The sequence below is a fragment of the Glycine soja genome, chromosome 11 (assembly GCF_004193775.1).
Source record: "Glycine soja cultivar W05 chromosome 11, ASM419377v2, whole genome shotgun sequence".
Taxonomy (NCBI): domain Eukaryota; kingdom Viridiplantae; phylum Streptophyta; class Magnoliopsida; order Fabales; family Fabaceae; genus Glycine; species Glycine soja.
This window is the reverse complement of record NC_041012.1, coordinates 7,691,894-7,705,692: the sequence shown is the minus strand read 5'-3', so window position 1 is coordinate 7,705,692 and position 13,799 is coordinate 7,691,894. Positions and strand designations below refer to the sequence as shown.

General features: G+C 32.0%; 1 protein-coding gene across 1 annotated transcript; it reads right to left on the bottom strand.

Moving 5' to 3' along the window:
- LOC114376090 (nucleolin 1-like) lies at positions 1–5,762 on the bottom strand. The gene is made up of 19 exons (XM_028334007.1): positions 5,556–5,762; positions 5,404–5,452; positions 4,706–4,857; positions 4,369–4,605; positions 4,014–4,250; positions 3,752–3,892; positions 3,518–3,643; positions 3,216–3,323; positions 3,012–3,113; positions 2,698–2,763; positions 2,238–2,330; positions 2,104–2,151; positions 1,931–2,022; positions 1,728–1,845; positions 1,300–1,388; positions 1,124–1,214; positions 921–1,012; positions 351–691; positions 1–230 (listed from the first exon to the last, which is right to left on the bottom strand). Exons 1-19 carry the CDS (start codon positions 5,586–5,588, stop codon positions 199–201), a joined length of 2,247 nt encoding a protein of 748 aa, XP_028189808.1. The 5' UTR covers positions 5,589–5,762; the 3' UTR covers positions 1–198.
- Between the last annotated feature and the right edge of the window lie 8,037 nt (positions 5,763–13,799).

Genomic DNA, 13,799 nt, shown 5'->3' with positions numbered 1-13,799 from the left:
TAATGAAAGCATAATTCTGAAGAGCCACAAATACTATATTTAAATAATAATCCATGCGATAAGTATCAAATCATATAACAACTGAATTCTACGAATTCATACTAACTACGGAATACCAAAACAAAACTGGGGAGCCAACACTACAGGAAAGTTTAGAAAATAAATATTAAACTTTAAGTATCTGCTAGAGTTGCCACCCTACTCATCATCAGCAAATTTGGTCTTTTTCCCTGAATCACAAGGATTGATTAGTTAGAAAAAGAAAAGTCGAATTATGCTTTCGTCACAAAATTATTAATAATGTTTACTCAATGGGAAGAAGGAAGAAAATAAGCTTAGACGAATTATACCTGTGCCTTCCGCAGCAAGGTTGGGTCTATTTCCCCGACCCCTTCCACCACCACCCCTTCCACCAAATCGACCACCACCACTTCCACCAAATCGACCGCCACCACCACTTCCACCAAATCGACCGCCACCACCCCTAGCACCAAATCGACCACCGCCACCACCCCTAGCACCAAATCGACCACCACCACCACTCCTACCACCAGCACCTCTACCCCCAGAACCCTGATTATCTCTAGGTTTGGCTTCATCCACTGTCAAGGTATAACCTCCAAGTTCAGTTTCATGGAGTTCTAGAGCTTTGCCCATGCTATCAGCATCACCAAAATCCACATAAGCAAACCTGTAAATATTACCAAAATTCAGATTGACATGTTCAAATTGTAAGGTAGCGTGTGGGTATAAATGCAATCCTGAAACCCATTTACACAGGAACAGTCAGGGGATGAATATGACAAATAACATAAGTATGTGGCAGCGAGAAGTTTAGTTTTCAAGCTCACATTATGTTGTAACAAACAGCAGCAGCAGTAGCATGCAAATGGAAATTTTACAAAAAACAAAAGAATTACCCCTTAACAGCACCAGACTCGTAATCTTTAGGAATTGACACCCTGGTAATGTCCCCACAAGATCCAAAATGTTCTTGCAAACTCCCTCTTATCTGAAAGAACAAAGTCAACCTTATTTACTGCTAACACAAATTAAGGCACAAAAAAACACAACTTTTATGATGAAACTCAATTTAACAGTCAGATAGAAGAGATAAAATCACCTCATCTTCCCCAAGGGATGTATCGAAACCCCTTACAAATATTGTTTGAGACTGGCCTCTTTCACTTTTCTGGGATGAGTTGTTCCAGTTGCTAAAATTATTAACAAAACAAGAGAAAAGGATTAAATAGAGGTCAGACATAAACAAGATAATATTAAAAAATATACAAGAATTACCTGCTGTTGGGGGTATATGCACCCCTTTCCCGAGCTAAATCAAGCCGGAGTTCACGATTAAACAATTGTTGTCCATTCAACCCAAGAGCCTACAATTATAAAAAAAAAAGTAACGGATTATCAACTCAAATAAATTTGATATGCATATACACAAATCAAAGGAACATATCAGACAAAACAATGGCTGTAGAAGCATAACAGAGCTAACAGTGTAGTAACATATAGCACAAAAACACAAAATAGGCCCTGTGTCACTAAGCGCTGCTCTGATTACTACGAAGATAAAGAGAAACCACTATACGATTAATAACATCTTGAATTACAGAAATTCCAACCTATGAACTAGTAAAAATAAATTTTATTCAGCCGGAACAGAATCAATAAATTCCTGCAATAAAAATACATGGAATAAGGTAACAAAAACTAACATTTTGGGCAGCCTCTGCTGTTGCAAACTCAACATGTCCAAATCCTTTAAACTTCCCAGTATCATCTGTAGCAAAACGAACATCAACAACTTCTCCGGCATCCTTGAAGAACCCTTCCCTGGACAATTTAAAACAAGATAAATTGTATTTATAAATAACTGAAATCTGCAAGCATGATAATTTTTTTAAAAAAAAGCACATACACGTCAGCCCGCTCAACACTAAATGGCAAGTTCCCAACAAATAGTGTCTTTGAAGTGCCAGATTCTTCTCTTGGTGTAACTGGGGTCTTAGGCTGCAAATTTTCAAGATAAAATAACATCATACCACTGGTAATAAAAGAAGGAAAGGAAACAAGAGGATAACAGTCATATACAGCTTTCTTTTCAGACAAGGCAGCATCAACCATCTCCACGTCCCTGCCCTGTTTTCCAAGAAGAAAATTGTATTACCACAGGAAGTCACAAGATTAAATAAAATAAACTTTCAAGCAGATAAATATGTGCTTACTCTTTTCTGAGGAGTTTTGGAGGGTTTCTCTTCACTTTCATCCTCGCTGTCTTCTTCAGAACTGTCACTGCTTTCTTTTGAATTTTTCACAGCCTGCAGGGGAAAGGAAGACAAAAATTAAAACTAAGCACATAAGCAGTAACTTTCACAATATACAAGACTTGTATTGTAAAGTGAGAAAGTCAAGGCCCATCCACTAAAATATCTTGTAAACCTAAATCACTTCAAATCAACAGCTGATAAATCCTCATTTCCTCACTTCAAAAATTTCCACAGTTCAGTAGGAAAATATCAAGTCCATCATGACTATCAATCTCTAAAGTATTTAAAAATAGGTTTTCAAATATCCAAGGCACAACCCTTAGAATAACATCATTGAAATATAACAAATGAAAAAATAAAAATAAGCAACAAAACAGAACAAACTTATTCAATTATTTAGTCAATCAAGACATCATACCTTTTTCTTTTGTGGCTCTTCACTTTCATCAGAACTATCATCATCATCATCGATATCCATCTTCCCCTGTTGATCATCAATTAAACAAAAAGTTATTCGATAAGCAATAGTCAAGTTACATTTCAATATACAACTTCTGGGTATTGAAGGCACTTGTAAGATTCAGAAGAAAAAAACAAATAAATGTAAATATAATTGACGATAAGAAGCATCATTCTCAATTTAGCAAGAGTGCAATTGACTTTTGGGTCCCTTATAAATATAAACTTGAAAAAGAAAACTCTTTTTAAAGAAAGAACACCTAGAAAATTTACCTTGTCTTCATCAGAGCTGCTATCATCAGAATCAGAGCTTTCAACCTTCTTTTGTGCACGAGCAGAAGGCTTTGATACAGCAGTTACAGCAGGTTTTGCATCCTATATAGATCCAAATATGTGAATAAATCATCTCATTCCAAAAAAAATTAAAAAAACCTAACAATTATCAGAATCCATTACATCCAGTAACCCAGTACTTACATTGTCTTCATCAGAGCTTTCACTTGATTCATCATCTGAGCTTTCCACTTTCTTCGCTGGAGCAACTGGCAATGTAGGCAGCTTAGCAGTTGTAGGTTTTTTCTTACTCTGATACCAAAAAGGTACACAATAAGATGACATTACACAGTGAATTAAAAATACTATCATCTCCATCTGACTTACTAGAAGACAGTGGGTCTGAATAGAACATTTTGGAGAAGATATTCATTTACTTGGTGGTTTCTACTTTGATATTAGAGAATATATACAGAACAATGGTGTCACAAGGAAAAAAAACTTACTTTGCCTTCATCAGAGCTGCTATCAGAATCAGAGCTATCACTGTCAGAACTTTCACTTGGCTGAGTTTTCTTTGTAGAAGCATGTCCATTTTTGCCTGCAGCAGGGGCCACCTTGGTTTTTGGTGCCTGAAAACAATAGAAAAAATTAAAAACAAGGCATTGTGAGTATTGCACACCCCTAATGGACCTGGAAATTTTCACTATTATCAATGTTATAAAAGGTGTTTTACTCACCTCATCCTCATCAGAGTTATCATCAGAAGATTCAGAAGAGCTTGAACTGGCAGCTGGCTTGCCTTTCTTAGCTAGAGTACTTAGAGTACCATTTTTGGCAGATTGATTTTTTGAAGGAACGGCAACTTTTGCTGCAGGTTTCTGAGCCCCATAAAAAAAAAAGCAAACCATGAGAAGGGCAGCAAAAATAACAGAATGATATGAAACTGACAAAACTTTAAGCTTTGTAATGAATTCAACCATAAATACTCAAGTACAATACCTCATCTTCAGAATCGGATGAAGAATCATCTGAACTACTTTCCTCCTTACCCTTTTGCACTTTCACTTCGTTCATTTGCTTTTTTGTAGCCAGTTCATCCTCATCAGAAGAGTCATCTTCAGATGAATCAGAAGAACTGGAGCTGCTAGCTGGCTTGCCTTTCTTGGCTGGGGTACTTATATTGCTGCTTTTAGCAGGTGTCTTTTTTGAAGGTACGGCAGCTTTTGCTACAGGTTTCTGAGTCCAACAAAGAGAAGTATGATAAGAGGAAATAACGACAAAATTATTACTATGCTGACATGAAATTCAAGCTTTATAAATTATAAATTCAACCATTAATAGACATGTGCAATACCTCATCTTCAGAGTCTGAAGAAGAATCATCTGAACTACTTTCCTTCTTATTCTTTTGCACGGTTGCTCCATTCTTTTGTTTCTCAGCAACCACTTTGTGTGGCTTCTTTGCATTCACTTCATCCTCGTCAGAGGAGTCATCTTCAGAAGAACTGGAGACTGGCTTGTCTTTCTTTGGCAGGGCAGCACCATTCTTAGCAGGTACCTTTTTTGAAAGTACAGGTTTGGGTGCAGGTTTCTGAGCCCAAAAAAGAAAAGCATAAAAAGAGGCAACAAAAAACAACACGAAATTTAGGATTTTTTATCATGCATTAACCATGAATATACTTGTGCAATACCTCCTCTTCAGATTCCGAAGAATCATCTGAACTACTTTCCTTCTTCTTTTGCACCTTGGCCTCCTTCTTTTGCTTCTGAGCAACCTCCTCTATCTTCTGTTTTTTGGCACTCACTTGCTTCTCAATTTCATCTTGAGCTTGTCGCTTGCCTCCTGCATAAAGATCAAAATAAACCAAGGAAACAATCATTAACAAAAGAACAAAAAGAAAGTCCAAGATATCAATTTATTGTGTTTGTGAGGCATGTTAACAATACTAACAAGGCTTTGCCGTGACCACACAAATTAATAAAGATTACTACAACACACAATAGAAATAAAAAAAATCAGCCAGTTACAGAGGATAAAAGAATTGGTGCATGTTTGGATTTGAGTTTGCATGATTAAACTCCATTAGGCAAACAGAGTTTACAAAAAACAACCAGCTCTTTTCTTCCATTGCAAACTGAGTTTCAAGGCAAAATTGAATCAAAACTCAGTTTACAACAGAAACAGACTGAAAACCAAACAAAAGGCTAGTTCAGTTTTTACTTTCCGAGCGTACTATCAGGGCCTCCCAACTGAAAACCAAACATGCCAATAACTACAACCCATAAACCAAAACATTCATTCATAATATAAAGTATAAACATTCAATAATCGAAAAAGACCAAACAAAGCACGACGGTATAGCTGCGAAATAGAGAAAAATTTCAATACCCTTCTTGGCAGACTTGGATGGCGGAACCACAGCTGGAGCAGCGTCAACCTTCAACAAAACGAACACAAAAGGCAAAAAAGTAAGAAAAGTTAGACGAAAACTGTTCGATGAGAAAAGAATTTCACAAAAGGATTCTACCAAACACATATACCTTGATAGCTGATTTCTTGCTTGACTTGCCCATCTTAGGTTAGAGGAATGGAAGAAGAAAGGAGAGAGGATAAAGAAGAAGAAACTGGTAACGGAGGAGGAGGCTCTTCAAAACCCTACCTTTCGATAAATTAGGGTTTTGGAAAACAACAGAGTGTGTTTGAGAGCTCGCGGCTACTGTGATTATATACTACGCGCGCCTCTTTCTATTCGCTAACTCAGGAGTTAGGGTTTTGGGCCTTTTGCTGCGTAACTAAGGCAGGCATAAGGGTTTAGATTTTTTTTCATTTTCTTTTTCACCTCACCCTTATACGTTGGGGGTTTAGATTTTTTTTCATTTTCTTTTTCACCTCACCCTTATATGTGGGGGTTTAGATTTTTTTCATTTTCTTTTTCACCTCACCCTTATATGGGGGTTTTGCTGTTATTGAAAAAAAAATCTTATTAGGGCTAAATATGTTTTTGATTTCTAATAAATATTTATTTTTTGTATTTAATCTCTAATAAAATAAAAATTCGGATCAAGTCCGTAATATTTGAAAAAATTTGTATGAGGTCCTTTTAATCAGAATTTGTTATATGCTTACATGGTCATTAACTGATCACGCAGGCATGTCATGTGTCGTGCTACGTGCACTCATTGTCTGAGTAGGATTTTTAAAAAAATAATTATGACATCATTTGGAAAGTCACTCCTTTGTTTCTCCGTCGGAGCAAAACGTCGCCACTCCTCCATTTCTCCTTCATTTATCTCTTCTCTCTCTCCAAGCCTCAACAAGCATCATACCAGAGTATAAATTGACAAAGTCACTCTTCATTCCTAATCTTGTGCCACCCTAAAATTCAGATTCACAATCCCAAATCAAAACCCCAATTTCAGATTCAAATAAAAATTGGGATTTAGATTTGAAGGTAAGAGTTTTGCACACACAACATTTACAGTAATAAAGGGAGGGTTGTGCACAAGATTTTGGGTATTAGTGGATCCATGGAGGTGGTTGCGACGCGGGGTAGTGGTTTTGATGTTGTTTTGTTCGGATCTGGTGATGGGCAATGGTTTTATGTGCGAATTTGATAGATTTGATGGTGATGGTGTAGGAAGGTCACGTGGCGGTCCACGTCACGGTGGTGATAAGATTGGGAGAGAGATGGAGACACAGTTAACATGAACGGAGAAGATGGTGTTTAGTGGTGGGCGACAATGAAGAATTGTCACATTCTGCCGCTTTTGTATAATCCTCGTGAATTATCTAATCTATAAAAAGTTCAAGTGGAAAAGTTCACAACAACTTGCTTGCAGATTCTCATGTTCCCTCACTTTTGAACAAAACCCATTTGTTTCACACGTTTAACATGGAGAAAATTCCACCTTTTCCAACCCTTTTGGGTTCTTACATGATTACAAGTTTTCAAGGCAGTGCAATGCCAGAAACACAAAAACCTTTCATGCCCATTTGCTTATAACTCGTGATTTAGAGTCTAATATCTTCTTGATGAATTATTTGCTCAATTTGTACTACAAATCCACTAACATGGTTGTTGCCCACAAGTTGTTTGATACAACTGCTCTTTCTAATCTTGTTTGTTGGAACACCATGATATGTGGTTTTGACCATAATCAAATGTTTGAGAAGTCATTGGAGATGTTTTGTGGGATGCATTTGATTGGTGTTGAGCCTATGAGTTTAGTTATGAGAGTGTTCTTTCGGCTTGCTATCTTTGCGAGCTCCAATATTTTGCAAACAAGTTTATTCACTTGTTATGAAAATGGTTTTATTTCCAGTGGTTATGTTTAGACTCGAATGATGGATTTGTTAAGAGAGATGATGACGCTCGGGTTGGGCAGGGACGAAGAACTTGGAGATGGGGGCGGACCAAGGGCTAGGCGGCGAGGACCAGGGTGGAGAGGAGTTCCAAAGGGTCATAGCGGCAAACTCCGTCATGTCATTCCCAACAGCGAGAAAGGGAGAAAAGAGTAAACAGAGAATAGGGTTGTCCAAAGGGACAGATTGCAAAAAGAAACAAAAATATAAGCATACATGTGTAATTCCAGTCATGCAAAAATCACACGTGGACTGTCTGCGTGGTTAGTTAACGACCACGTAAACAATTAACGGATCCCGACTAACGACAAGAACATTAGACAAAAAATTTCAAATATTAGGAATCCAATCCGAAGGAAAAATTTATTAGAGACCAAATACAAAAAATGAATATTTATCAAGAACAAAAATATATTTAAGTCTTTTTATTATAAGTGAACTATTTACTTTTTTAAGAAAAATATTTACTTAAAAAAGTAAATATTTCAATTATCTTATAAGAATTTTTCTTCTTCTCAACTAAATTTTTTCTAATCATCATGTGAGATTTTATTTAAAGAATATACATGAGCTTTGTTCCACTTATGCAAACCAAATATTAGTGCAATGAAAGTAGTTTTGAGTTTTACAATCAATATTCAAAACCTGGTTTATTTAATTTCAATTATTATTGTGTTTTGCATCATTGGCTATTAAAATTAGCTTTTTATGGGGCTATTAAAATTAGCTAGTATTTTAGTTTATGTATGCACATAATAAATATTTATTTTGTACAACTAAAATTTATAATAAACAAAAACCTTTTTAAAAACAAATATATTTGTTTGACTCTTAAATTTATTAAATAATTTATAAAGTATTTAAAATTCAAATAATTTATATCGATTGGTTGCTGATAATATGATTTTTAGTATCATGTAATTATCTTTAGTATATATATTTAATTATGGCATTGATTACTTTGATTTTATCTATAAAAATTTCCAGAAATTTAATGCACATTATTAAACTAAGTTATATTTAATACATCAAATATCATAAAAGATATATAATTAAATCAATTCACGGGCATTAATCAATTATTTTAAATTAACATCAAATATAAAAGATATATAATTAAATCAAATCATGGGCATTAATTAACTTACTTCAATTTTGGGAATGGTCCATTTTACTCATATTTCAAACAGAAAATGTTTCCATAAGAAAATCCAATGTTTTTTTTTATCATTCTCCATTTTATTGATGTCTCACAACAATAATATTATACTTTGAACTAAATCCAAAATATTGCAAAAAAAAAATTATAAATTAATGCACAAAGGATACAATACAAATAGAAAAGAAGAAATAATAGGATATATTGATTCTCAATTTCCACTTTCTATTTTTCATTGTAAAAGAATTTTTCTTTTTTTCTACATATAAAAGAGTCACTGCTTAACATAGACAAACACTCAGAGTAAAAAGAGTATAAAAGTATGGATAAAAACAATGAGCAAATCCATAAACAAAATAGGCAAAAAAAAAATGAGACAAACAAATGCTTGAAAAAATGTCACCAATGTCAACGTGTCGAACACCCCAGCTTGAAGAGTACAAAAGCTACACGCATGTGAAAAAAATAGCACATCCACCATTTACATTACCATCGAAAAAATAAAACATGAGTTTAAGAATGTGGGTAAATTCCCTTTGCATTGCTCCATTATATACAATAAATGTCATATTAATTAGGACAGTATAATTGTAGTCATTTACAACCATAACAATTAGGTTAAAAAGTCTCATAAATTTTAAAAATCAAACAATATACTTAATTAGTTGATAGAGTAAAAAGTCTAATATAAATTCCTATCCTAATACGACATATTTAAAAAAGTCCCATATAAGTTCTTATTATTTCCAGAATCTATCATATGATTCCAAAGCACGGATTTTTAAAATAAGTACTATTTTTAGGAATATTAATATGAAAATTTTAATAGTTAATTTAAAATAATATGCACAAATTCAGAATAATTTTAAAATAGTTATGAATATTTTTAATAATTTATATCATCATCTATAATTTAAATAACAAAAATTCATATCATCATCGTAATTTTAGGAAAATTTTATGAATCATTAACTTATTAGATTTATTATTTTTTTATTTTGATATCAAGTACACCGAATTTTAGAGAGTGTAGAATCAAAATGCTAGTGGACTCGGTTGAGTTTGCGCAAACTTAGGATAGTTAACGTAGACTCACATGAGTCTGTCAGTTTGCAAAAAATCGAAATGGCGTCATTTTTCATTCGCTTCATTTTCTATCTTCCTTGTCACTTCATTTGTGTTACTTATTTTGTTTTCTTTTTAGTTTCTTCCTCAAATCCTCGTCACTTCGCGTTCGGTGTCGGAGTGTGTGTTTCTTCTGCGACGTGCGAGTGCGATGGTGAAGGGTTCCTCCGCGATACCGCAATGGTGAAGTTTGAGTGCGACTGCTTAAGAGTTCAAGACTAGGTTTTTTTCGATTCCTTGTTTGTCTCAAATGAAATGTAGCAGTAGCACTACCTGACCATTGCATGTTTTTGTGATTATGATTTTGTTTTTGTTTTTGTGAATGCACTCAAGAATCCGCATCAATTGTAATTGCATATTTTTTCCCTTTTTTATTTTTGTTAAGAGTTTTTCCCCTTTTTATGCTAACATAATTAGTGGATTGTAAATTGTAATAATGTGTGCAAAATATTACAATGCTAGCTAAGAGGGCGTGAAGGGATTTCACTGGCATTACATTGTGTTATTATTGCTATTAGTGGTATGAGCTATAAAACATACAAGAGTGTCTAAAGGAAATGCTATGAAGAATGGTTATTTTGTAGGAATAAAATGCTACAAGTTATTGTAGAAACGAATTGTTTTGCAAGGCAGTTATTGTGAGAGGGGAGAGTTGTGTCGGTATCAAGTTATATTTTGCAAATAGTAGTAATTTTATAAGATGAAAGTTGGTTCTTAAAGATAAAGTATTGAAGAACTCTTTGTAGGAGCCTTGGCTCCAGATTTGTTTCTAAAATAGTGTGTTGTTGGATTCTATAAAATTCCCCTTTTAAATTCAAAAGTGTTGTTTTATTATATAATTTCATGCCTTCTTCATCTAGTAAGATTGCTAAGATAAGGCCTTGTTGATACTAGACCAGTTAATTGAACCATAATTAGCTCAAGTGTCATATTCAAACCAACCAACCAAAACAATATTATAAGACAACCTCCCGTGAAAAAAATGCAATTTGACTAAAGTAAACTCATGATACAAGTCATCTACCAAGCTTGAGTTAAAATCTCACATACAGGTTACTTTTGCCCATTAAATTTAGCCAAATTTGTCCAATGCAAAAGTAAGAGAGCACAGAGAAAATAGAGAAAGTTTTAAACTAAAAATGATTTTTTATATTGTTAAATCTCAATACCATTGAAATTATTTGGTTTGCTTTCTCTTTATGAATTATGCCGATAAGTGATGTGCTACCAACATACTCTCTACAATACTTAGTTATGATTTTATATATAAGAATATTAATATATTTTTTAAATTAAGTAAATTCTTATGAGTTTATGGTTTAATTCTAAGTCAAGTTTATGGAACTTTGATGAGTTTACCTAGATTCACGAGTCTCACAATCTTGTCTTTTATTATTAATTATTACTCATACGATTGATTATGATAAATTAATATTTATTAACTCCTTAATCCGAGGGCAACATTTATTATGATTGATTTGTTGGTCCCAAATATAGTTATATCAATTTAAATAGCATACCATTACGTTTTTTGGGCTACCAAAACAATTATATTAATTAACTACAATGTATACTAATAAAACATAAAATAATTCTTAATTCCTTAAAATTGTGATATTTTTTAAAATAATGAAAAATTAATTAATAAATAATGGAAAAAAATGTGAGAGAAAAATAAATAAATTAACAATAAAGTCTAATTTTACTCTACCATATAAAAATAAAAATCTAAAGTATAAAAAATGATTTGTTAAATCAGCAGATACAATAAAAAAATGGATTGTATAATTTACTCAATTAAAATATTATTGTAAATTTAAATTAACAAAGAATTAATTATTTATAAATTTAGGGAATGTCAAGTGTCAACATTCCATTTATAAAACATTCTTATATGTATATAACAATATTTTTAAAATAGATCGACTATTGAACCGATCAAGGCACTAATTTAAGGTTTAAAGATTCAACCCTAGTTGAAACGATATTAGTAAGATAATAACAATTAATGCAAAATACTAAATAAATATAATATCACATGACTTTATAATATTAAAAATTAAAATAAAACATCATTTTACAAGTTTTTAACATTCAAAATACATATAAAAGTATAATAAAATATACCATAATACTAAAGACAATAATGAGTTTACATTTAGAATAAACGAGTCAAATTAGTACTAAGGACAAAAATTACAATATTAAATTTTAACAACACAATAATATATCTTGTTTTATTGGTATACAAATAATAGTAGTAATGTAAATATATTTTCCATTACCTTTAATGACTTTGTTCATAGAATTTTAATTTATTATAATGTTTAATTTAATGTATTAAACTTTTAAATATTTTATTTAATAATTTTAACTTTTTAAATACACTAAATAACTTTTAAAAATAATACAATGTTCCATTACATTTAATGACTTTTTTCATAGTTTTGTTTGTCCCCTTCACTTCATGTTTAATTTTTTTAACTTTTAAGAACTTTTTAACTTTAATTAAAGTCATTCTTTTTCTTCTTTTCATGCATCAATGTGAGAATGACACTGATAGGTTTGCAAACTTATTATAGTGTTAACTTTGCAAGTTTGCAAGGTTCTACGATTCTACACATGTTTAATGATTTTTTGTCCAAATTGTTGGCTTCCTGGTTTTCAAGGATCATTCTGATTTTCAAGGGCCATTTGGACTAGACGTCAAACCGGTTTCCAATTCAAATGGTCAATCCGATCCAATTTTCAATACTTTGGTACATATTATAGATTGATGAGATCAACATCTCACATTTACATATTTAATACAACCATACATAGTTGTATTACTATAACAAAATGTTTGCATGCATTACTCCTATTATGGATAGACAAATCCATATAGATCACTCACACGCTTCTTTTAATGATTTGTTCTATGTATGTCCAATAACTAGCTTTATAATCATCTTATTACAAACAATATCAGACAATATAAGTCTTCATGTAAGAATCACAATTACTTTTAGATTGAAGTATTTTATACATTATAATCACTTTCACAATCACTCATGATACTTTCACAACTTGTTTATGTAACATTCTCATTTTGGATCAATATTATTGCTACACTAATCACGATCAATCTGAATACTTGATATCTCATATATCTATGACTCATAATACATGATCACCAATCCATTCACATGTTAGTTTCAATGTATTAATGTTGTTTGTATTGACAATAATACTAAACAAGGGAGTTTAAGAACATAATTTTAACAAAATTCCAGTAACTTTACTATGTTTTAATACACATGTAATAAATAAAATGCTACTTTTGGTCATATACATAATAAAGAATCATATAATTCATCAAGACCAATGAAAGTGACTAGATTGGTTAATTTATTATAAATTTTAGTTTTCTTCGAAGACAACTTATGGCATTGATTAATTTAAGAGGTGATTATTTTTCAAAATATATTTTTTCAACCAATGAGTATACTTTATTTTGTTGATACCTCATTAAATGTACATACTTCATGAGAAAATGAGTGTATACCATTAATAGACATTACAATTAATTACGAGTAAAAAGAAAATTTAACAATTAAATAATCATATGTTTTTTATAATTAAGACAAAAAAATGTTACATTTTGTTTTTAAAACAATATTACTAAGATCAAAGATAATAATGAAGAAAGTAAGATACAAATATAAAGCATAAAATGCTGACGTTTAAGGCTTACACCAACAATTGGCATAATCTAGAATGAACCAAAATATATTATATACTATCAATTACAAGTAAAGAATGTCTTTTTAAGTTTAATGATAAATCAAGATTTGATGGTATTTTTTAACGATTTTTCATGCCGATTTGAATTATTTGTGACACACTTTCATTAGAAAAACACATTGTTTGTTGTTATTTTTTTTAAGATGGGTGTTTAAGAGTTTCCAATAAAAGATTGAGACTGTGAATTGATGAAAGACAATTTTAGGAGATGTTTTAAGAGCATTAATGTCAGCATTCAGACTTTCAAATAAGGATTTGTGAAAATGCGGAACTGACTTAACTGAGCCTTTGCAAGGACAGCTTAAACCAGTTAATCAGAAGAGACAAATTGCATAAATTGTATGTGGGTGCT

Excerpts from the sequence above, each read along its gene's own strand:
- LOC114376090 (XM_028334007.1), bottom strand. The coding sequence starts at position 5,588 with ATGGGCAAGTCAAGCAAGAAATCAGCTATCAAG. Across the intron at positions 1,215-1,299 it reads GCATATACCCCCAACAGCAG|CAACTGGAACAACTCATCCC; the intron begins GTAATTCTTGTA and ends TAATAATTTTAG. Across the intron at positions 231-350 it reads CCTTGCTGCGGAAGGCACAG|GGAAAAAGACCAAATTTGCT; the intron begins GTATAATTCGTC and ends CTTGTGATTCAG.